At 27.2% G+C, this 27,964-nt stretch overlaps 1 protein-coding gene across 3 annotated transcripts in view; it reads left to right on the forward strand.

Moving 5' to 3' along the window:
• LOC105255818 (octopamine receptor beta-1R) overlaps positions 1-27,595 on the forward strand; it is a 53,257-nt gene extending 25,662 nt beyond the window's left edge. For all 3 annotated transcript variants that reach the window (XM_025407023.1, XM_025407022.1, XM_025407024.1), the window contains 2 exons: positions 20,303-20,524; positions 26,860-27,595. In XM_025407023.1, the coding sequence (XP_025262808.1) occupies positions 20,303-20,524; positions 26,860-27,166 (529 nt within the window). In that variant the 3' untranslated portion in view covers positions 27,167-27,595. The remainder of the gene's footprint in view (positions 1-20,302; positions 20,525-26,859) is intronic.
• Positions 27,596-27,964: the final 369 nt, after the last annotated feature.

The following is a 27,964-nucleotide window of genomic DNA, read 5'->3' on the forward strand; positions in this document are numbered from 1 at the left end:
ATAAATTGATATGAATAACGTATAAATTGATTTCTGTACAATTTTTGTTTTCTCTTAACATAACATATCATCATATAAAATATATTTTGCTACTATAAGAAATTTTACAATAAAAGAAAATTATTGTATATTTTCGTTAATAATATAATATCAAATATAATTAATTGAACAATAGGAGCAAATGTACATTTATTTTATATATCAGCTAGGGTCATCCAAAAAAATCTAAAGTAAATAGTAGAGCGAAATATGTAGGCGAGATATATAGTTACTAACGGCGCGAACAAGAGAGCCATGCTCCAAATTGCAACGAAGCAACCTTAAGCTGCAGTTTGCAGTGTTTGTGGTCAATGAAACGGCGTTGGTTGCCAAGGATCGAAAGCTTTGCTCTTAGCCACAAAAGCTCGTTGCACAATTGAACGGCACGAATCCAATCGATATGTATACAATTTTTGATTCTTTAAAATAATAAAAATTTCATTATATATATATATATATATATATATATATATTTCATTATACATATATATATATATATATATATATATATATATATATATAATGAAATAATCATATCATATATTAGACGACATGGAAAGTTTTAAGTAATATGCAAGTTTCATCCTGTAACATTTTTCTCCAATAGATACAAAAATTTAATTTATATTATTATTTAACATTCAATAATAATTTAAAAATTTTATTTGTTATTAACTAGCTTATTAATTAGATATTAATAATTACTTAATTAATTAGACTGTTAATTAATTATTTGATCATCAATTAAGCAACTTATTGGAAAGTGAAATAATTCTTTTTTGATTCCCTCACAAATCTAGATTCGATTACAAATGGAGTAATTTGACAATTGCGCGACACTCGAAAAACCACTACTGCAAAATTGCCAGATCGTGTTTCGCAATAGAAGAGTCACGTGAAAGCTGCCTAAGCCGCAACTAATATGCAACACTGAAACAGAACATCAGAAAAAACGGAAAAAGCGGTTTTACTAAAAGTTCAAGTTAATTCTTTCAAATCCGTGATGTTCTCGAGATAAAAAGTAAAAATAGGATATTTATAAAATTCATGTTTCAAAGAATTTATTTTTGCAGATAGTCTTATGCCCATATTCTAAAAAAATGTAAAAGATATAATAGAATAAAAAATAAAAATATTATCGCGGATTCTCTATAACATTAGAGCATTATGAATCTCTCAAAAAATAAAAAATGGAATGTATAATAGAATAAAAATAATGATAAATGTAAAGGTAAAATAAAATTTATTTATTTATTATTCATGATTATATTATTCACATTTTATTAGTATTCATTAGTATTTTATTCATTGGTATTTTATTTTGTTTGTTAAAAATTAATATTCTGCTACTAAAGGTCAAATTATATTATCGGACAAATGATGATCATACGAGAAATTTTCGATTTTTGACAACCAATACTGTTACACTGATCACAAAACATTATAAACTGCTGCTTAAAATTGCTCCATTGCAATGTGAAGTATGGCATTCGTTCATGCCGTTAATAATTTCATTTTATGTACCCAGCTTTATTATTATTTTGAATTTCTTTTAAATGGGCCCATCTAATTTATAAAATAAATGTTTATGATATCTACAAATGATTTAATATATCCACGTGATATATTTGGAAGTCGTCATATCTATGTCACCATGGCTATAACCTTATAACATTTTCTTATTGTACGAACAATATTATAAAATGATATTATGAAAACGACATGTCGGTTGTGCCATATTTCTCTTTGTCGTTGCAGCCTCCCAAATCCTCATTCCAGTTGCCGTGATGCATTCGGCGCGAAACAGCCGTAAACATACAATATATGTATGCACAATCGAACTGCAGCGCTTACATCCGCTGTTGTATTCAACACTCAACACTATATATGTATATACGTACGATACGCAAGCCCTAGTAATTTTCTGTGTGTACAAATGGTACAGCTTTCGAATAAGATACGAAACTGCAATGACGGATTTATTCAATGAATAAATTCCTTTAAATAAGAATTATTTGAATTTGAGGGGATAAATAAATTTTTTATTAAAAGGAATGAAAAAAAGAAGAATTATAAATTTATTTTACACACACACACACACACACACACACACACACACACATGTAAGTTAATTAATTATTAAACTTATTAGTTGAATATTATAAATTGTTTATTTATGATTTATTTAAATTAATTATTAATTTAATTATTTTTTTATCATTCTTTCTCCTCAATTAGTGCATTTTTGCATTTAAAAAATAATTAATTTATTATTAATTTATAGAAATATTTATGTAGTTTTATTTAACTTACTCCTGGAATGTATATTATTATAACAACTAATAACTATTAATTATAACAATTGTGTAATTAATTATATTTATTTCTTATTCTTTTGGAAATGTTAGTCCAATGATTTTCTTGATGTGTGATAACCAGCATTGTAATTATTAAGAAGAAAAGATAATAGATTTTAATTAATTATAATTATAATTTGTCTTTCTCACTCCCTTTCTTTCTTTGAAAAATCTTTAAAAACTGCTTCAAATATTCTTGCCTTCAATTATAAATATATTTATATTCAATTATAAATATATGATAATAAATGAAATATATAATAGAAAAATTTAATATTATAATTCTATTAAAATTAGATTGTCATAAAATAATAATGTTGTAGAGTGATAAAATGTGTGTCATGATATTAATTTATGTTAAATAATTTTTGTCGATTATATCATATTTTTATTTTCTTCTTATTTTTAATTTATCTTATTATTATGTCAATATGTGATTCTTTTATATATACGATTCACACTTCACCTTTATGTTATTTATATATCAAAGTTTATAAAATAAAGCGTTAATTGTAAAATGAAAAGATAAAAAAAGACGAGAGGTGTAAATAAATGGAAATTTTCTCAGTGAGAGATAGGAAGAAATAAAGTAAGATAGAAGAAGATAAATAAAGAAAGAACGATAGAAGTCTGTTATTCATATCCTGTTTCATTAATCGAGTAAATAAGAGAACTGAGAGTTAACTAATTTTACCGGAGTGTATATCGCCGCTGGCAATATAATCGAAAACACGTATTTCCGACAACAATGATACGCGGTAAAATTATATTTGCAAATAAAGTTGCTACTTTTCCAACGGATTTCTCTGTTATATAATATTTACTGTTGGGAGTACGTTTCACAGCTTGGTAATGGAATAACTCTATATACATCCTTCTGAAATAAATGAATGCTTTGGTTAGAATATTATTTCTTGATAACAAAAACACAAATTTTTTTATTTTCAATGTAAAATAGTTCAATAATTAAGAGAGAATTTAATAAAAAATTATTACTAAAAGTTTTGTTAAAAAACAATCACCTTTCTTTCCTTCTTGCTTATATTTATATATATTTTTGAAATGAAATTCTTTTAAATAAAAATATAAATTATAAATTAAATTAAATATAAAATTAAATATAAATTAAATATAGAATATCATATGTTTTATATTAATGTGCTAGTGAGGTATTTTTGTTGAAAATATATTATAGAGAATTCAGAAGCCGGGATCACTTAGCCAGCAAAAGGGAAGAAAATAAAAAAATGAAAAGAAAGCAGAGAGCGAAATCTTGGAGATACAGTAAAGTTTCAGAAAAATATATGAAATACGAAGAAAATTATTTGTAATGAGAACCTCAACTTTCATTTGATGAATTTCTCGAGAAACGTAAAATAATTTTAAATAATATTTAATAATAAAAAATTAACTAACGATTAAATATTAAATATTAAGCAATTTGCGTCATTATTTAACAATAAAGATTAAATGTCAAATATTAAAAGTAAAATATAAATTTAATGATATATATATATATATATATATATATATATATATATATGTTATAATAACTTCTATAACACGAGAAAACATTCCTAAGAGGAAGGAATTGAGAAGTAGAAATACCAGCATCGATTTTCTCCACTTTATTTGATAAGTAGATTTCTATTATATTTCGTAGATCCTCTCTATTGAGAGCACGAGTGCTTCCTTTTTGTGCAGCAATCTTTTGTATTGTGTTTCGATTTTTGTATCTATTGTATTTTTATCTTTCCTAAGCTTGATATTGAAAATCGACATACGTAATACGCTCACCAAAGTGCTCATCCATCAAGAAAGAACGCTCTAAGTTTATGAATATAACTTTCTAATTCCAAGTATTTCTTATGTCAACATTGAATTTTATAAAAAAGTAATTATAAAAATATAAAGAAATATCTAACAAATATATATAAAATATACATAAAAATATATTTAAAAAAATATATAACATCTCTATACATATATTTAAATTAGAAATATATTAGTTTATAATTGTATATCATTAAATAATTATATATATTATATTATATATTATGGTACATACAATTACATAAAATGTACTTCAATCCTCCTCAATTGAGCAATTGGAATTGGATCTAGCATCTAGATCTAGGGGTTTAGGAAGTTAGGGAAAGTCACTTCTACTGTCTCTCCTTTAACGAACCAATGGTAAATAATGACGAACGCGATAAGACATGGCTAGCATCCATTATTCAACAACGGTCCTCTCTTTCTCTTTCGATCCTCAATAAATTTTCCAGCTAGAAAGTAGCACAAAACTGTGGACCAAAAGTGACGATCCGGCCGGAATTTCAACGAGCATTTACTTCATTATTTCGGGAGCTTCCTGAACTTTCGCGACTTCCCAGATTAATGCACTTTGTTAGGTCAAGGCTGTAAATTGGCTTCGTGTAAAGTTTTCTTCGTGCATAGAAGACATTATTTATATCAAATTTAACATGTTTTAATTTTACTTTTTTTATATTATGGATTCGTCATGTGATTAAATATCAGAATATTGTAGTAATAAGAGCATATACGTGACACAAAAAAATGATAAACTAATAAGTTCAAATAATAAGAAATCATTATTAAATAAATAAGTTAATAAATAAATTAATGTCAAAATATTAAAATAAATTTAAATAAATAAATCAATATATAACGGTAATGATAATATTTTTGCTTGCATTTGTCGTTATATTTTTATATGCATACGTGCAAAATATTATGGAAATTCTTTAGCTCTCACGACGGTGGAGCCATTTTCGTTAAGGCGCGCGCGTTATCGCATTATCGACGATAGCTAAAATGCCATTTTCTACGTGCCTGCATCTTGATAAAGCTGGTAACAGTAGCAGCATGTTGCGCAAGCAGCAACATGCAATTCCCGTCGCAAAATGATTTCCACGAAAGATCGTGACAGCCGTAGCAGCTTAAAGTTGGTAATTTTGTCACACCGCGAAACACCGTTCTCCTTCCGCTTCTGTGATCACGCTTGTGTCATATAGTTTACACGACAAGAATAAAAAAAGTAAAGAAAAAAGATTTCGTACTATGAGAGAGAGATTTATAATTTATTTAATCTGATTAAGTATGATAATGATTAAACAGATTGTCTATAAAAAAGAAAGATATTAATACACATATATTTTTCTTTTTTTATATTATTAAATTTTTATATTATTAAAAAATTAGCATATATATTATTTAAAATTTTATTTTATATATTTATTTTATATATTTATATATTTAATTAATTTATTGCTCTCTTACTAATCTAATATTTTATTTCTTTTTTATTCACGAGATTCTTTGTTAACAAATGTAAAATTTACATAACGCTGTAAGATATTTTAAATAAAGCTTCTATATTATAAATATTTCATTAAACATAAAAATAAATAAGTTCCAAGTGCTGTTGAAATTATTTAAAATATTGCATAATTATTATATTTTTTGTAGGACTCCAATTTCTAAGCTTTTAATGTTTTCACTAATTTAATTTTTTTATATTGTATACTTATTATTAGTATGTTTTTTATATTAATAAATTATATCTTTGCTATAATATTCTGTTGATAACTATCTTTGAAACTCATTAAAAAGATTTATCATTGAAACAGATATTGGCAAGACTCTCTTACATCTTTTTAAATAGATACTACAAATCGATTTCCTCGATGTCTTTTTTGGTTAATTGTCGAAATTCAAAATAATTTCGGTCTTTTTATCTTATTGAGCAACGATTATTCATGAAAGGATTCAGGAATAAAGGATATAAAAGAATATATTAAAGCCTTCAGAAGTTTGATCTGGCTTCAGCAGATGGTCACGTGTTAGAGATTTCCTGTCTTGAGATCAAACTTCCAGAAAACTAAATTATTTGCAATAGACAAGGGAAATCCTTCCAAATAATAAATAACAAAGAGTAGATAGTTTTATTTTTCTTTTTTTCGAATAAAAATTTGATAAAATAAAAAGATATTTAAACAAAACTTTATTTTAATATAAATCGAGCAGTATATTTAGCTATATAACATAATATTTAATTCATAAATAACAATTTTTACGGAATATACATAACTTGTATATAACTCGATTAAGCATGAAAAAACTTAATAATAATATATCTTAATTTCATAATAAAATATAGTTTGTATAATTATATAATAAATTTACTAAAATAAGAATTAAACTAAAAAATAATGAAATAGAAGATAATACTTTATAGTGAATAAAATATAAAATGCAATAGAAAAATATTAAAATTATTAAAAAATTAATAAAATTTAATATTAAGTAAAAAAATGTCATTACATTGTCCAAGATAATATAGTACATTTTTGCTTCGCACATATTTTTTTTTTATTAAAAATTTTCGATAAGAAAACAACATCGGCACAAACATGATGGATAATGATAAAATTTTACGCATATCTTTAATCTAAGATCAACTTTTTATGACAAGCAAATTTTATGAAAGTTTATTCCACATACAAACCTTCTTAAAGTAAAAGAGAATATCTTTTGTCCGCCACAAATTCTAATAATTTTTCTGTCTTTAATTTGCAACAACTCATCAACTTGTACAACATTGTAAAAGGGTACAAGGAATGCTTGAGTTTAAAACGAATAAACCGCCACAAGTGCGCGTGGAAACGCTTTTGACAGGAGTAAAACAAGATCTTCTGTTCTGTCAGAAGTTATTATTATTCAAATAGATTTTTAATTCTTTATTTAAATTAAATTTTATTCACTTTATTTTATTTATATAATATTTAGGAGATTTTTGCAACGCAGATAGAAAAATATATAACACAATTTCACAGTATATTTTATTAATTATTAAATTTCATAATTTTTATTAAATTTTGCAATTTTTAAAAATTATTTTTAACTTATTAAACAGATTTGGCAAAAATATGAACGTAGAAAAACAATGGTAATAAAATAAATTGCAAAAAACTAACTAGATTACGGATGTTAATTAAATGAAATGATAATATTTGAGAATTTACAAGCACTAGAAAAAAAAGAACTTTCGACTTTCGATATTTTGTTTACTGTTGATTACTAACGAAATTGAACAATATGGATGAAGTAATATAAGCTAAAAAATAACTACCGTAAAAATGTACAATAAATATGTCATATTTCGATATGTGGGACGTTAATCTTGCACTTAAGCGCCTGGTACCGTGGAATCTATTTCGAGTTAAGTGCACTATTACGTAGAGCTGCATAATACGACGCGATGTACGTGCTGCAGCATCCTGTTAAGTTTTAATTAACAGGCAAGAGCGCGGATAATGCGCTCCCAGCAAGACGAAGTATTTCCGGTTCGCTTGTACACTTTTATCCTTTGGTATATATCAAGATAGCTGGTACTTGAGTAATCGATATGTAACGCCCACAAGTGCAATTAGAACTTCGTGCGATACATCCAAGTTGGTTAATTAAACCGAGCACGGATAAGTACACCCTAATTATATATATATGTTCATATAATTATAGTATTATTTGGACAAAACTTCGAAATTCGTATGGTAAATTTCGTAATGACTTGCGATTACCGATTTTGAATCTTCTATCTATCCATCTATTTATCTAATATTTATATCGCAATAGTTATATTTCTCTTTATCATTAATTACCAACACATTACAAAGATTTCATATGAAGATACAAAGAATATAATTTGACTGATTAAATTAAGCACATAGATAATATGCAGATAAACTTCTCTCATTTCTATTTTATTTTTTATCTTTTTCTGTATTGTATCATGATTATTTTTTAAATATTTTACAATTAATTCAATTTTTCTTTAACATATATATACATTATTTTATTTAATTTCTTGACAAAATAAATAAAATGATGAAAGGCAAATTTTCCTTTACAAATTAGCTTTCAAAAATTATTAGCTATTTACCCGCAAACAATGCTATTCATAATGTAAAGGTGGACGTGTAAACACAGTGCAGCTCACTAAATTTTCAATGCAATTTCGGGACAAGCTGTGTCTCGAAACTTGAAGCTGCAGACCACTGTGTGTAGTCAACAACTGTGTGTAGCGAACAATATAGATCCCGCGCAACTTCGACAAGAGTTATGTAAATTGCGGCAGCAAAGTCTCGACTCATTGTCAGTAATATTTTTTAACGGTCCATACAAATATAAGGAAAAAATTTAAATATAAGTTGCTAGCATTCTTTCAATTATCTTTCATCAAAGTTTAGAGAATATAACATTTGCTTTTATTATTTCTACAAAAAATCAAAATTTATGTTTATTAAAGTTTATTATTATTGTCAAAGTTTTTGTTGTAATTTAGTTGCGCGTCAGGGAATACGAATATTATTAACAAATTATAGAGAGAGAGAAAGAAAAAGAATGTAGACTAATAATTCTGCAATATCAAAAAAGAGATTTCCGAAATTCACTCGATATTTCAAAATGAATGTCGACCGATTTGTGCGATCAATTTCCATTGTTAAAGATTTTTTATCGCCGCTGCGGAAAAAAGGCAGGAAAAGAAAAAGAAATTTTCAACCGATTTAATTGCTGTCGATAAATTGTTCTTCTTTACGGACGATTTTCGTAGAAACGAAACGCGAGTTATGAAAACGATAGCCTTCTTCACCTTTCTTTATTTTAGACATCACGATTGCGTTCAACCGTTTGTGAAAAAGAAAGAACAGAAAACGAAAAAAATGGAAGAAAAACGATGCGAAAAGGTGTAATTGAATTTCTTCGCTCTACTCTTCGTCTTCGGTTGGCCTGACCTGCATTTTAAATTCCGCAGAAATTTATACCACGGCAATGTGAAATCTAACTCCGGCGGGAACGAGATACCATAGAAAATTCTGCGAAAAAATGCGATCTAATTGGTTTAAGTTTTACAACCCATTATTATGAATTTTTTTTATAACAGACTTACTGAAGTAATTAAAGATATGTCATATCTAAACAAAAGCAAACTAATAATTTATTTAAAATTAATATCATAGAAAATGAAAGAAATTTTTAAGCTTAATAAGAGAAATAAATAACAAACTTAATAAAAAAATGAATAAAAAATGCATTAGAAAGAAAATTTATATTTTCTTCATTAGATCGATTTTTAGATTGTGGTTTCTCCGACGTGGGCGAGTTTTAGTCCAACAATCCTTCTTTATTAAGGATTAAGTTAACTCGCGGATTAAGACTGCTGCGAGAATTACAGCGAAGCGTTTTAAATTGTTATAGTAATCTCCATCCCGTTTCTCCTTGGGATGAACTTGTTATGTAATTCTGCGCGCTTGACACATCGCCATTAATCTAACCGTCGTAGACCATCCTATTCGGACCAGGTCCGAATTTCAGGTGCAGACACACGACTATCTATCCCCCGACTGTGAATCATACCTCAGTGTTTCGAATGAAAATGTGGATTTATGGATCCCAAATAACATCGCAAATAAACCGTTACACGCGATGTTGATCTTTGCTGATTATATATCCAGTGATTATATCTCTTCAAGTGCGATTTGCACGATCGCCATGAGTTTAACTTGTAATTTAACTCGTTATAACCATCGCGCATTGCGCCATTTTAGACATGAAAGAATAAACACGACTCTGAGAATAATAAAAATTATAATAACTGCGACTTTTATATAAAAAAAGTTGAAAAAATAGCATTAAAAATGATTCGATTAAGAACGCATTATCTAAGATTTATGTAGAAAAAAAACTTTTAATATTTTTATTAATTAAATTTATTATTATGTTATTAATATAACATTTTAATTTATCTTTGTTGATGTAATAACTTAATAGAGGAATATTGTTATATATTTTGAGACAAAGAATTTAAAACTATTCGTTCTTATTTCTTGTCTTTTCCACTAGAATGAAACAAACAAAGAGAAGCTTTCGTTATTGTCGACAATGTGAAAGAACCATGCAAACACAGAATGAGGCCTCATTTTAAAGTTCTGGTTGGTTTGTTAAATGTCGGAACTTTAACTATGTTTCAAACAAAACAAACACATTATGTATTTACAAGAGAACATTATAAGATAAAATTTAAATACTTAATTTTCTTTAATTTATTTAATTTATAAAAATAAAATGTGAATTCTTTCAACAATAATATATTAAATATATATAGTATATATATAGTATATATAAATATAGTATATATAATTGAATTTATGTATATCAAAATTGGAAATAAAATTGACAAAGATTGACTCTCGAGAAAACAAGTATTAAATTATTAAATATTCTCAAATATTGTGATTGACACAAATGGGAACTTAATTATAAATGTTAAATATTGCATAATTACTTTTGTTATTATATGTCATATAATTTATACATTATATTATAATAAAAGAGTATCTGTAAAAAGAGAGAGAGAGAGAGAGAAAGAGAGAGAGAGAGAGAGAGAGAGAGAGAGAGAGAGAGAGAGGGAGAGAGAGAAGAAATTGACAGCGGTTGTATGTTTAATTACCCTAGAACGTTCTTTTACAAGCGAATTCCATCTCGCAAGTTCCATCTCTTTTACGAATTAGCGAGAGAGAGAGAGAGAGAGAGAGAAGAAGAGAAGGAAGGAGATGGTTCTTTTAGCGGTTGGAAATTGAACTTTCCAGGGTTATCTAGCAGCTCCTGGCCTTAATCTAAGGGATTATTACTTACTTCGAAGCCTGTCTTTCTTGTCACTCTTATTACTCTTCACTTTTCCCCGTCTTATCCTAAAAGGATATAATCCTGCAAAGAACGACAGCTTGCGTAAGATTTTTCCGGAAGAAGATTGGTCCAGCGATTTGAAATCGTTTGATAAAATTAGATTACGTTGCACTTCTTTAATATTTAAAAAATAATTATTTTAAGTCGCGAATTATGAAAACGTAGAATCGCAAATTATACCTAAAGTATATTATAATATTTTGTTTAATTTCTAAAAAAGATTACAAAAAGTTCAATAGTTGACATGAAAGATTAAGATCAAAAATTGGAATAAAATAAAAATATAATAAATAAAATTAATAACTAAACTTATTATATCTTTAAGAGAAGCTTATTTATAAATTATTATTATCGATAAATTAATAAAAAAATATATGCTCCTTAAAGCACAAAACTTATTTTGAAATCTATTTCAAGATAAATCTATTTATCTATATCTAATGTTAATGTCATTAGGATAAATTTCCTGCCAAATTTTCTCTACCTTTTTGAAATATATATTCAATATAAAAACTTTATTCTTGGCTAACAGTTTCTCATTACAATCTCGTCGTGTCCGCTTTGAAACTTTCCTCTTAGAGCACCATGTTTCGAGTTGCAATTGCAGCAGTTGCGACTAGCATATAACGGAGCACATGCTTGACTATAACTATTTGCACAGTCTGATGACCACTGAAGATTAAGTTAGGCATACTGATACATGCACCCTTTGCTGCTAATAGTCTCAAACAGGCATTAATATTGTTATGCAATAATCACACGCGCATTTCGAAACTATTATTAAGCACTGTCTCTGCAGATTCTAGACGAATCTCTTGAGAGCTATTTTTCTCTTATTTCTATTATTACTATTATTATTATTATTATTAAATATTTCTGGATTTATAAAAAGTATTATCAATAAATTATTTTATTTGTCTAAAAATTAAAAATTTAAACTTTAGAAGTTTTAAAATAATATTTTATACCAAATCCTATAAACTTAAATATAGATAATTAAAATTAATTAGAAAACTTGCAACAAACTATTTAAAAAAAAATTCTTTGTTGGAAATCAATTTCGTATTCATCAAAATAATAAAATTAAATGTTAAAAAACTTAATTTTTTCGTCATAAGTCCTTATCTTTGATCATTATTGTACAGAATTATTTAAAAATTATGTTTTTTGAAAGATAAGCAGCTAAGAAAAAAATATATCTGATGGATACATATGTCTAAAATTTTTGCGAAATTTATAAGAAAAAAGATGAGAAATATAAGTTTTAGGGATTGATCGAAACTGTCATATCTAGTTAGTCACAAGTAGAAGATACTCGGCTGCGGTCAGACATGCGGTGACGTCAGCTTCCACTCGATAATAACGCGTGTCATCAAGAGTTCACCAATTTTGTCTGATGCATGAGATTAACGTGATTGAGTTTGATCGACGTTGAGTAAAACTGATGATTATTATAGCAGCTCTCCGCAAATCATACGCTTATTTATATTTTTATGTAGTATTATATATTTTTATCATGTATTGATAAACATTAATTTAATTCTTTTCAATAGAAAGAAATTTTTAATTTAGAGATTTTGAAATATTTAATGTATAATAATTTTGTGTGTATAAATACATGTATAAATACACACATACTCATTACTTTTAAACCAATAATATAAATTATTATATTATTATTAATATTATAAAAAAATATATATTTTAATTTATGAATTTAAAAAAACAATCTTTTTTCTACTTTAAAAAAATAATTCTTGAAAAAAATTAATTGTACGTAAAAAATATCCTGATAATTTATTCTTTTTTTTATTATCAATTCCAGCGGTTTTGAATTTCAAACGAATTTTATCTCTCGCAATCTTCTCGGTAAATCGTTGCCTTTACGATAGAGCAGCTTCTTTCCGAAATAAAAACAAGCGAGAGGAAAATGCAGATGTGCTTCTCGCTCTCTTTGATATGTTAAAACTGAAGAATCCCGTTGCGAAAGAAAACTGCCATGCGCTTCTTAAATCAAATCTCATTTCTTTCAGTCTTTGAATTGCGAACCAATGAAGTTCATCAGCAATCGGAGACGTGTGCAAATTGGCTTTTGACGTTCGTCGTCAAAAGGATTATCAAGGTTCTCTTCTCGAAGGCAAAGCGTTTTAGCTTAAATCTTCAGTAATTGAGCCTCGGATATCCCCATCTTCATCGTAAAAAAATCCAACGGCGCTCTTTCAAAAGCTAAAATTCTGCTAACACTAAATATCAGGTTTCCATGGAATATAAAACGTTCTCACTTTTCTATTACTTTGTAAAAATCTTTTACATATACATATAACTTAATTTTAAAATGTATAAGTAATTTATTTTTCATAATAAATTTAAATAATTTTCCTATAACATTAGATTAAAAATCCGTGAAATAATTTATTTTTTATTTCGTTTTTTATAAACCTCTCTTATCTCTTATATTTCGCTTTTCTCATTATAAAAGATTATTTTAGGATTAATGATTTATTAAATTCCTTAAAAGATTCTTGACTTCGTAAAGCTATGCTTCATCATGATTATCTTCTTTTCCACGTTTTAAATATCATGTTCTTTCTACTCTCTTTACAATCTATTGCAATTAATTAAAATTAAAAATGTTCTACTTGAGAAATTTCTAAAGATATTAATTACTAATTCAATAGCAAGTAAAAAAAATTATGATTTTTCATAATATAACAAATAAAAATTCGCAGAAAAATCGGATCAAAACTGTATTGATATTTGAATGACTTATTTATCCCGTTAAGGAAAAGTGTTCAAAATCGTTATTTACATAAAAACACAATACAAATAATATACATGTGTATTCATAAGAAATCGGGAGGATAATATTTGGCGGGGCAGACTTTCAGTTGTGAAACCATCCCAAATGGCCTATTTTCTATTCAATTTATCCCATTTTCAATTCGAATCGGTAACAGACCGATTTTAGTCTTCGAATATCGGTCGCTATTTCCTCCGTTTGGAATATGTATGTTACGATATCACACGTTCTTCCTTGCTTTGAAATTGGCGATGAAATCGCTTTAGCAATTCCGATGTCGCTCGGCAATTTCCAAGCTCACGTGGTATCCGCTTTTCGTCCATTGAAGAAACATTCGTACGACTATGATTACTGTTACTTCAATCGAGTCCTGAAATACGTGTTCGTGAGCAGAAAAATCATCGGGAAAAAATTACTTTGTAAAAAATTGACGATGATGAAATGTGAACATATTGTATGTGTGTGTTATTACATATTTATATATAAATATAAAAATTCATAATATATATTCATATAAATAACTCAAAAGAAAACTGTTATGAAAGTTTTATTTTATTTTTCACTACATATTCGATAGTTTGGTATATATAACTTCTTTCTTCGGTTTTTGGATCATACCAATTACGATTATCGACTAATAACACAATTTTGCTAGTCATAAACAATGACTTTAATAATGAATGATCTTAAACAGGATTGTACATCGCAGGATTATCGAAGTTCAATTACGCAAGATTATCGCTAATGGCAACGATGAAGATTGTTGTTCGACATCGTGAAGCGTTCGTTATCGCGCTAACAAGTGATAATTATTACTACTACTATTATTACTACGCACTAAACTAACTATGAAGTATAACTAGGCTGCTTAACACACATTTCATATAAATTGTAATACTAGTAGTATTGCGAATAGTTTGCACTTAAGTATATTAGATAATTTCTTCTCAATATACATTTAAATCGTTTATTTAGTCTTTCTAAAATATTATTTTTGAATCGTAAAAAAATTTTTAATTTTTGTTGTAAATATCTCGATAAATTTATTATAATTTTATACTAAATTTATATACATTGTAAATATATATGTTATATGATATATATATATATATATATATATATATATACATTTATTATAAATATATTATGATTTTTAATAAAAAAAGAGATATTGATATACGACTAGTTTTAAAAAATAATTTTATATAAAAAAAACAAAGTATTATTAAAGTATTACAAAGTTTTTATAACAGAATACATTATTTTCATTCGTATTGTATTACAGTTATTAAAATATTTTACAACGATACTTCGGGTTTTTGAAGTAAAATTATCTCACCAAAGAAAATTAATTTTTTTCGCACTGTAAAAATAATTTTATTCTGCTATCCATGATATGTACATTTAATAGTATTAAAAGAGAATGTAATAAAAATCAGCTTATTACATTCGAATGCGCATGATTGTAGATAGTGCAATTATATTGTAGAGCGATTTTTTTTTAAACACACCACATAAAATTTCCAGGCGGCCTACTTTGCTATCTTCAGATAAGTCCTCGAAATAATATGAACTTGTGCAATGTGTGTTTGTATGTGCGGATGTGGAATTTCGTCGAGATGTGTACCGGAGGCTAGTGACGGAAACTAGGACGCGCGCGACGTAAAGATTTGTTGAAAAGAATTGCAAATAGCGCACGTGGGACGGACTGTGATATGTATGTTTGAAAGGAGACGAGGCGAGGCACAGTTTGCGACGCACTTGTTTAAGTCGGGATAAGCTCTTCCTTCGGAAAGCCTCGAAACGTAGCAAACTGCTCCGAAGCAGTTAGCTAAAATACCAGTGCGATACATTCGCAAAATGATAAAAAGCAAAATAGTACAGAATTTTTCAAAGTTATTTAATTGAATAGTTTAAGTATATAATTTAAAGAACTGATAAAAAAATATTAGAAAAAAATGAAGCCATAAATAAATTAATAAAATTTTGAATAAAAATCTATAATTTAACAATCTACAATTTGATGTAATATTTAAAACACAAAGATCTAATGAAACAATATAATAATAAAAAATAATAGAAAACAAAGCAAAATAACAAAGCAAGGTGTTTTTAAAAATAAATTACGTCTTCTATTCTATACAATGTAGTAAAACTACAAATAAAAAATTATAAGAATCATTAATTTTTATACTTTTTAAATCTGTAACATTTCTAAAACAAAGAAGATTCTTTCTTTCTAAATTTATTAAAATAATCCATTAGATTAAAGTCTAAGATATATAACGACTTTTTTATCATCGTTTTAATGATGAAATCTAGCTAATGTTATATCAGTACGGCATCATCCTGGCTTTAAAACTTTTCGAAAATATAAGTTAAATTTTATTGTTTTCTTCCTATGTTGATATCGGAAAGCATCTTGCTTCAATCAGAGACTTGTTTTCGCGAAAAAGACAAAAATACCCGCATCAAAGAAAACTCATAATCTAATCTGCAAAAAGTTTCGGTCGAGTATGATCAAAGTAAAGGTTGGAGGAAGCTTTCCACTCTAACTTCTCTACTGTGCGTGAGCTTACAGTTTACCAAATTTAAATGTGAACTTTTTCGTGAGATACGATTTCTGAGAATTCATTATGCGTTATTTGCTGAATTCAAAATACAAGATGTATAAAAAAACATTTATTACGTCTTTTTTCTACTTAAAATATTTTAAATAAACAAATAAATAGATAATATTATTTTTTTCGGAAAATTATGCAATCAAAGATATTCATTTTTATATTCACTTTATATATATTTATACCAGTTATTTGCCTATTGTATATTTTCTCATGTACATACATATATAAATTAAATATTTATTGTTATATATTTTACTATAATTTTACTATAGATTTTATATCTGATTACATTTTTTTCTCACTTTAAATTTTTTTACTACTTTAAACTTTTTTACGGTTATATATTATCATTTATCGGACACTCTATATTTTCAAATTACGCCATCGAACATCTTTTACGAGCGATTTTCGTTATTTTCTGCGGCCATATTCCTCGCTTTAGATCCTTGCTTCGCAATCATAAGCCTCATTCTCAGTCCGTTCCGCCTTCACGATCGACCGACCGATTTTCCATCCCATCGCCTGTGTATACAAATAATATACTTATATATATATATATATTGCATATCTATGAGGAAAACGCGCGATGTCTTTCCGACACATTTATTATGTATAAATATGCATATGTGAATTCCATCGATTTCCCGTCTGAAAATTTTAAACGGGCTTTTATGATAAACGAAAATTTGCAAAGAAAAAGAATGATGTAATTTTTTAAATTGGGGTAAGAAAATACTCCCATTTTTTAAAGTTTCAAGTTATATTTATTATCTCAATTGTTATAAAATACGAACGAAAATTAACTTTCAAGAAGAAATTTTGCTTCTAAGAATAAAAAAAATTCCTGATTTGATTTAATAAAAACTCTTAATTTATCTCGTTATATCTTTAATAATATAATGATTTAATATATAATATTTTATAATATAATCTATAACATATATAATATTTTCTAAGAAATAAAATGGAAAAAGAAGAAGAGTAATAAACGATATGACGTAAAATGAGAAACGAATCGAGTTTCAATATATGTAAGCCAAACATTTGTACGATTACCTTTTACGTATCTGTTTTACGTGATATTAAAGTGCACATTTCCGGATTATTTCTTGAACATTTACTAAATGTGGCTACATTAAAACGGACGGGCGATAAATGATCTTGTCGTCGTAATCTTTCGAAAGATATTTTACCAGCGTTGCGACCTTATTTCGCACGAGTTACGATTGCGGGACTAGTTGCGTCGTATAAAGTAAGATTCATAACTTGGTGCTAAGATTCATAATTATACAGTGGCTAAATGCATATTCTAGCTCAAACTATAATGCGAATGCAAGTTTTAATAGATTTTTTAGAAGAAATAAATATGCTATGTGTTGTTTAACAAAAGCGCAAATTTATTTATTAATTGCAGTCTAGTCAAATTCTTGCATTTAAATTTAGCATTTAAAGATTTTTGTAAAATTAAAATTGAGCAAATTAAAATAAACAAGGAAAAAATGTAAAATCATAAAACAATTATAATTCACATCAGAATAATTTTGATTAAACAAATGAGGTATATTTTGTTTTAAAAATTAAATTTTCGTAAGTGCAACTAACATGAATTAATATTATGTAGACCCCGTTCTAAATATGATAAATCGATAGACGAAAGTAACGAAGAGATGAAACATTCTTATCAGCAAAAATGCTGTGATCGTTTATTTGCGCAAACCTAAAAAGTTTCCAATCTCTCGATACTCATGTAATATCGAATTTAGTTTTAGCCAAAGCCTCCTACTTTCTCCTCCTACCTCTTCCTATTTTCTCTGTGTGAGTGTTCATAAAAAAAAGCTTAGCTGAGAAGCGTCTTCCAAGTTTACGCCTGTAACGAGAACGAGCGTAACTTCGAACGCGAGTTCGAAGCTGAAACAAGGGCTTGGTACGATACTCTTTTTGTTAAAAGCCGTGGTTGCCGAAGTCCGAAGTAATATAGAAACTCTAGTGTTAATCGAATGTCTCGAACTTTTTAATTGAACTAGCTTGTCTGAGCAGTTTATCGAATTACGAGAGATCACATCTCTCTCGGATTTATTCTTTCATAAACGATAAAATATGAATTTCAATTTAGCTTTCACATTACATATAATTGCGAAAGAAGAAAACATTCGCGTTTTTGTGATTCCCATTAATTATGCAAAGAGTAATTTTTATAACTCGTACAGCATAACGCAAGTATATTTATAATATATTATTTGTTGAGAATACTGAAGATATTTGTTCAGGATTAATATCTACATGCGGTGCATCTCAATTTCTGAATAACGAGATACGCCGATGAACTACTAAAGTTTAATTGCGTTTGCACTGCTCCAGTGTAATGGGAGGGAAACTACTTATTTATAAACTACTTATTTAAAATATGCTAATTAGTAAGTTAAAGTTAGAGAATTCTAATATTACCGCATTTTATTCGTAATTAGATTACTAACATTTTCTAAATTTTATTCGAATGAAAATTTTTATTACAAATACAATTGTCTCTTTCTATATGATATCTTTAAAAAATCATTGTTGATGTTAATAAGCATTCCTTTAATATTATCGATAGTAAAAAAATAAAAATAAAATAAACATATTTTTAAAGTGTAAAAAAAAAATTATATTTTAAATATACATAAAAATTAAATATCGGTAACTATACTTTTCTGTAAAATTTGTATATAATCAGATTAAATAAAAACTCAATAACAAATTTTTATAGGATAAAATATACTACAAAATATAATAAAAAAATTTTTAAGGTTTTTATCAAAATATTTTTTAAATAAAAAACACATATCAAAAGGCTTCTTTTCTATTTATTAATATAATCCAAGTTTGCACTTGTTTTGTTGTTCTAAAATTTCAATTTCTGCGAATGTAGGTTTAACTGGATGCTGTGTTTGCCTGAGTATTAAATACAAAAACGATGAACGTGTTGGTAAATCGCGTGCGTGCGAATCAACCTCTCTCTATTTCTCTTTAATCCAATAACTCTTTAATACAATATTTGTCGCTCGGCAGCGAGTGTGTATGACGCGCGCAAATCTCTAGTTAGATGTTATTTTATCGTAAATATATAAAAACGAATGCATATTATATACAATACAATAATCTCAGTATTGAATTGCTTTAGGTTTAATTCAGAAATTATTTTAATTTTCAAGAAAGACAACAAATATTATATATTTTTGGATTTTAATTTTAATGCTGGATAATATTTTTATTAAATTTTATTTAATATATTATTGTAATTCAAAAAATAATCTAAATATAAATTGACACATAATAATCTAATATAACAAAAGTCATAATGATAATTCATGACTTAATGATAATATTCTTTTCTTATAAAATTTTTTGAATATAATAAAAATATGAATCAAAGCTTTTCTCAAAAAGATATTAAGAAATTGAAGTATAAAAATAAGATATGTGAAAAATATATCATGCAAAACATGATAAATGTTATACTTCTCACAATATTATATCCTCTACATATTTAGATATATTTTATATTTTCTAACAAAGTTATTACATAATTATTTCATAGAATTTTATATCATATTTTATATAATATTTTTATATCATATTTTTATATCATATTTCATAGAATTTTATTATTACTAAATATATTATATAATACATTACTGAATATAAAATTCTATTTTATTCTGTTATTTATGTTTCAGGAGCAAAGTCGCAGCCGCTCTATTAAACAAACATTTGCAGATAAACGGTATCTCAGCCGGTCTAACTTCTCTGCCGACCGTGGACCAATCATCACCTGATCCACAACCGGAAGAGCCGCCGATAACCAATAGCACCAATATGAAGAGAGAACGGAAAGCAGCCAGAACGCTGGGTATCATTATGTCGGCGTTCCTAGCTTGCTGGCTTCCCTTTTTCCTCTGGTAATGTATATTCAATATCACTTCCTCAAACTTATCGCAAAACATTTATCGTTCTACCCTTGCTACTACTACCAATTCAAAAGCAATTTCACATTTTTATACTGTGTATATATATTCTTTTTTTATTTTTTTCTATCTTTTATATACTTTATAGACTTTAGTTTTATATACTTTATTTGCCTTAATTAGTTATTATTAGAAATAAAAGAGTTTAACATTATGTTAAAGAAACTTTGGTTATGTAACAATCAGAAGACAAAATATTTAATTATTGTTCAATAATTAAAATTAAATTATAAACAGAATTAAAAAAACTGATCTCAAAATTATAGCAAAGATATTTTGATTTGTTTAATAAAATTAATTATTAATCTTTAATAAGAAGACTTAATGAGAAGAGAAAATTAAGGATATATTTATCTTATCACATGGTATTTTTTCTTTGATTGTTTTTCTTATTAAATTGTAAATTTACACAGTTTAATAAAATTTATGCATATGACGAAAACACTCTGTTCTTCTGATCAGCGTCATGTGATACACACGTTGTACGCAATCTGTCACGGTAATTAACGTTATTTTCTCGCGCTAAATAACGTATAGTATATATCAACCTCGCTTCGTGTTCGCTGAGCTTAATTACGTAGGTGGAACTTACGTGGGGTAAATCGTTGGCGTAATGCGTTATCTCATTGAGAGGATTTTTAAAGAGATACATGTAGATACGTCCATTGACATTTTTATATGTATTATTCTTTTATTTTTTAACGTTACTTTTATGCTATTATAATCATTATTATTAAATTAGCTGTAATTTAAAAAAGCATATTACATGTGTCATTTTACTTTAATCGTATTATTTTTTATTTTATTACGCTGCTTTACGACATTATTAATTGTTTCAAAAAAGGAGAATATTACACGTTTAATTTTATTTCAAATTCAGTGGAAAATTTTGTTTAGTAAAACAGTTTTTTTAGCAGTTTTAACGAAATGATTTTTTAACAAGAATAATCTTGAAATTCAATAATTAATTTCACAAAGCGTACATAAAACTGTACTACATATGAGACGTGTAGGAGGGAGGACGTAGGGCATTTCTTTATTCTCTTCTATTTTTTTATGCAAACAATACGAAACGCGCAAAAACAAACAAAAAAGATATTGTAGACATTAACTGTAGCCTTTGCTAATTATCATGTAGGACAATTTTTATCGATCCACAGATTTTTTCGAATGCGAAATATCGTGACACAAATGAAATCAGATAGAGAAACTGTAGAAAGATATAAAATAACTGATTATAAGTATATAGAGTGATGATAGATAGATAGAAATAGAAATAAATAATTAAGTAAAGTAAAATAAATTATAAAAAATGAAAAAAATAAGAAAAAATAATATAGAATAGTATAAAATAATGGAAAGAGAAATAATAAAATTTTATAAAAATGTAAATTTTTTTACAATTCAATACGTGAATATAAAAGAATTTAAATTTAAAACAAGTCAATATTTATGCATATATATATATATATATATATATATATATATATATATACAGATAAACATATGTTAAATATGATAAAAATGAAATTAAACATATTCAGTGAGTTTATAATATCTCAAATTGTTAGTGAAATATTAATCAAGTCTTTTTGGTAAATCCATTGTTACATGATTTTATAAAATTACCGGTTTTATAAAATTACGGATGATTTTATAAAATTACAGGTAATTCTATAAGATTACAAGTGATTATATAAAATAAAGATTGATTGTATCTTTATATTTATTATATAAGATTATATAGCTTGCAATTCTACGAAATTACTAAAGAAATTCTGTACTATTACCAAATTGAGTATTCTTTCATATATCATAACATATTTTATTCAATACGTCATGGAAATTCTAATATATATAAATGTGATTACGGATATACATACATATAATAATATGAGCAATCATCATTTTCGATAATACGTGTAATCTTTGAATATTATTCGAAATCCTCATAATAATTCGCTATCAGAATCGACATGCTGATCTTACTAAATTGCTATATGTCTTATTAAGGGTACTTCTATTACATTGACAATTCTTTGATCAAGTTGATTTTCTCTTCATGAGAGATGATAATTTAAAGCAAAGCCCCCTTATTTCGAAACTTTTAAAGAAAAAATCGACTAAAATCGAAAAAAAAAATCAATCGAGGGAAATGTACTTATTAAACAATACCTTATCTAATAAAAAATGAATGGTTATATAATGCCGATCGATTATAAAAAATCGATATAATTATATAATATACTATTTTCAATAATCGATGGCAATCTCTGATAGAGTTTTCTATATTTATTTGAGATCTTCGTGATATACAATAGATAGTGAGTAAAAGTAATCGGACATTATTATTATATTATATGTGATGCGTGAGGGTCGATTTCGAGAAAATTGTCCATTTGACGATTATCATCGAACGATATCCGAATAAAAACGAATGGTCGAGGGATATTGCGTCATGTCGTCCCGAAATTCCTGAGGGTGCAGTAACGCGGAAAGGAGGTGAGTCGGACGGTTATATAGGGAGTCGCGATCGATAGGGAAAAGTAGCGTATGCCGCCGTGATCTCCGGAGATTTGCAGCGAGAAAGCTTGAGGGTTGTGTGCAACCACCTCGAAGCGGAAGAAGGGTGGTTCCCCGGTGTGTGTCAAGTGCCTTCTCTCCAGATATAACACGATGGCACGACGACGTATCACAATAGACCGACGACGAAAGCAAAAGACCAAAAGTCAGCCATTTTTAAATTTAACTCTTTAACGCAAGGTGAGGCAAACGCTAGATTTTAATGAAAGAAATTGTAGGCAGTATGTATGCGTATTGAAAATTTTTAAACAAAATTATTTGAAGATTTATTTATATTCAATCTCTGTATATTTTTAATTTAACTCTTAATTGTGTTTATTTTAAGCGGAAAACACATATACATATTTGAAGTAAAAAAATTAAAATTTCACTTTTTTTGATTGGTTTCCAATTTTCGCTTTTATTACAGGTTTTTAGCGTGCGATAAACATTCATTGTTTATAATTATTAAATGTTATATTGTTGAACGGTTATATTGTTGTTTTACGAAATCCATGTTGTGTACAGAATTTCAAAAAAATATAATATAATTATGTTATATTTATTAAATCTTTTATAAACAGATCTTTTATAAACATACGAAATATTGAGTGAAAACTGAAATTCATATGGAATATAAATAACGCTTTTTTTAATATAATAACAAGAAATGTAAATTGTAATATAATTATAAAATATAAATTAAATAACTAAATAATAAATAAAATACATAAAAATAAATCAGATATAATTAATATTATGCACACGCTCTAAAAGAGATTAAATAAATAATTTTTAATCTTATTTATTTCAAAAAGCATATCCCATTTTTTGTGTAATGTAAAATATATAGAGGAATATAGAGGAGAGATATATAGATAAAAATAAATAATAATTCTAATAAAATGTAAGATTTCTGTCCGAAAAGTGTAACGATAAAATATTAACAACAATTCCGAAATATGGACGTTTCTTGCCAAAGTATTTTTCCGTGTAATCGCGGAAACACACTCAATCGCTTCTCACAATAGTTGGTGAGAAATTCTCTACGGGCATCGAAAAAGTTCAATAATTCGATAGAGAACTGAGAAAGAAAAGTGCAGAAAAATGTTTCACGATAACTTCAAATCGATTCGGAAGTCATCAAGATTACGATAGGAAAAAGATGAATCCTCCCGGGAATATATTCGGTTTTAGTTAGATTTCATTCCAATCCAGTATACATATTCTGAATTTCGCCGCTCCTTCACAATCTTTTTGATCTTTCGCTAGTCATGCATGTCAAAGTAAATCGTGACAATATCTGTAATCCAATTTGTTCGTTTTATTTGATAGAATTCATCGGTATTCAACAATATTGTCCCATTAAACATATCGGTATTCAACAATATTACCCCATCAAAAACATTTACGATATTCTAATAATTTCCAGATATTTCAGGGAGAATAATTAATTTGCAATTAATAAATAAAATGCAACTCTTTGTGAAATTTCAAAATATGATTTACTTTCAAAATATGAGATTTGTTTCAATAAAAGTCACGATACATTCAAGAATCATAAAAAATAATATTTCCCCTATTTTATCTATATATATATTAAAGATTTACCAAAAAAGTTACTTATATTCCACACAGAATGTTTATGTCATATTTTTTATTATAAATGTTTATATTATTTCATAATATTTTATATTCGACCAGATGAATAGAATAGTACTAATGCTACGAAGAAATAAAGTAATTAGCAGCTTTTAATTCATCATTTTTATTATTATGTCCGTATGTAATAGTTTCATGAATTTTTTTGTCCATCAAACAAGCAATGAAATTGATTTCTTGTCGTTGATTTCTTGTCGTTGATCCGGCGTGATGATATTGTCCCGCTATATCCATCACGCGGCTATCAATTTTTCTATTTTCGAATCGACTGTCCGTATTCCTATTACTTTGCCAAATAATATAAACCAATATTTTACTTTCCCCTTTCCTCGTCTGGCCTCATTAAGAGGCAAATCCTTGACCCACTTTCTCCCTTGCTTCTACTCTGATAAGCTTTTTTGACTTTATTTGTCGCTGTCTGACACGTCTTGGAGTGTCACTACTCGTACATTTCCTAGGGACAAATTGAATTGGTGATACAGCACGGACGTAGAATTAATTTTGTTAATATCACTTTAGACAATGTTTATATGATATGAGATGTGAATTCAAGATGTGCCCACGAATAGAAGTTGTATTTATAATTTTATATACATGCGCTTATATAATTTTATACGTCTACATAAGTAAGATTATATAATTAATATAAGATTATATAATTTTATACGTCTACGTAATAAATGTAAGCATTTGGAACAAAAAATTATTCACGGCTGTTAGCTATATACTACAATGTATTAACCGTATTCGCGCTACATTACGTCATCGATTATATTTTATCGATCTGACGCAGAGTCCGTTGCATGAAAAATCACTTTAAATAAATAAAGGCGTAGGCTATTGCATGAAAAGTAGGCAAGAGAAATCAAGTATCGATCTGTAGGAGTTAGTTACGCTCATTGTTAGAGAAAGAAAAACGGAGGGGAGAGAGATAAAAGTTTTAAAGGAATTGAATAGTACGACGGTCAATGAAAGAATATCTCGATGTGTAAAGAACTCTAGCCATTCACATGGGAAGAAGAGAAAAAAGCTTGACCTTAACCGGTAGTCATTCTATTCTTAGCTGCTGCAGCTAATGCACTATTACGAGACACAGTTTGATTTTCATCGACCGTAAATGTGTATGAAAAAGCTCGAAAATAAATTATGCTGGAATAAAATTTGCCTAGAACAACATGTATATTTAAAATGAAAAATTTTACTTGCAATATCATAAAGCTTGAAATTTCCTTTAATTTTATTTAGATCTATCACTTTTTTTCATACACACATTTCAAAATAAAATATTTATATCAATAAGGGGGAAATAAAGATTTCAAATAATTTCAGTCTGCTTTAGAATCTGTCCAGAATCGACTTATAATTTCCATATACGAATGAAAAGAAGTTTTATTCGCTGAAAAAAATAATGAGTAGACTTAATAAATTTCTAAGAGGATGATTTATTTTTTAGCTTTATAGAATTACGACGTCTTAATATGGAGCTATTCGATATAGTTATTTCTATCGTTCCGAATTGAGCCTCAATAATGGCATCCAAGGGAAATCGTATAACGCGAATCAAGAAAAATTGAGAAAAGAAGAATTCCTTTCTCCTGCAAGTCTGTAAACCTATTCTTTTCTTCTCGATGGAAACAATTTCGACGTCAGGTACATGTAGGTCACCCTACAGAAAAAGAGATATATTTTGTTTCTTTTTTCCCATCGCAATATATACTTACTGTATTTCTCCACCGCAAATTATATGCGCATAATTGAGAAACCTATTCTTTTCTTTTTTTCTTTATATATATATATATATATATATATATATATATATATATATAATAATAATAATAATTTAGTCATTTTTTGCAATTGTTTTTCAATATATAAAATTTGAAAAGGATTGTAAAGAATTAATATTTATATACATATAATCTATTTGTACACTCTTAATTCATATAAATTATATATAATTAATATATAAATAATTTCCACATTATAGACATTTATTATTAATAATAACTATACGTTTTGTTTAACGAATATTTGTTTTGATGCAGGTACATCATTACGGCGCTATGCGCTTCGTGCAAAAGCGGCGATATGGTGGTGGCGATTGTGTTTTGGGTAGGCTACTTCAACAGCGCTCTTAATCCGCTCATCTACGCGTACTTCAACCGCGAGTTTCGCGCGGCCTTTCGCAAGACCCTCGAGAGTTGCTGCCGCGCGTTTGGCCCGGTTCACGACCTGCGCCAGGTACATCGCAAACAGGACCTCGTGCACAGTAATGCTTCATCCGAGTTGCACGTCAACAATCAGCTGCGCAACAGCGAGATGACTAATGTCCACATCGAAGCGTGCATTTAAACGAATCGCGTGGATCCGGCGAGGTGACGTAAAAGTAAAACGGACTTCTCGCGAGCACAAAAGAAAATAAGTAGGACACTGGCAGGTAGGATGGACGAATTCGCAGGCTATATCAAGCCGATCAAAAACATTTAATAATGTTTAACATTACAATAACGTAATCATATTTTTTCGTATAAAAATATTTGAAATTAATGGATTAAAGGGAGGATTTAGCTCTTTTATAAGAGGAAATTTAATGTGAAACGGATTCAATTTTTTCCCCACAAATAATAAGTATCTTTCTTATATTGATTACAAAACGACAAATTTTTTGATCAATTTAATATTAGGAGGATTTAAGGCTGTATTCATTATTGTTACTGTATCTTCGTTTTCCTTACGATCTCCTCTGACTATCTCAGATAAAATTCAGAAAATCCAGGAATAAGAAAGTGTAAAGAAAAAGATAAGTAAATTAATAAAAAAGTAAATATTTGAAGAATTTTGATGTATATATAGAATAAATTGCGTTTGTAGTTTGACAATTATTACAACAATTATTATTTATTCCTATAATAACTAAACATTAATTCTTTATATAATTTTTAAAATTAATTTTATAATTTATATAATTTTTAAAATTTCATCGAGGATTAAATTTTATCAATCGAGGATTATTATTTTATCAATTAAAATTGTATTAAAAATAAATTTTCGTAAAATTCGTGATAATATTTTTGAGAGAATTTAAAAAAACGAGATATTAAATCTGCTATTATATATATTGTTTTTAAATTTTGGTATGCGTTTATATCG

This window comes from Camponotus floridanus, unplaced genomic scaffold (genome assembly GCF_003227725.1).
Source record: "Camponotus floridanus strain SB8 unplaced genomic scaffold, Cflo_v7.5 scaffold16, whole genome shotgun sequence".
NCBI classification, from domain to species: Eukaryota; Metazoa; Arthropoda; class Insecta; order Hymenoptera; family Formicidae; genus Camponotus; species Camponotus floridanus.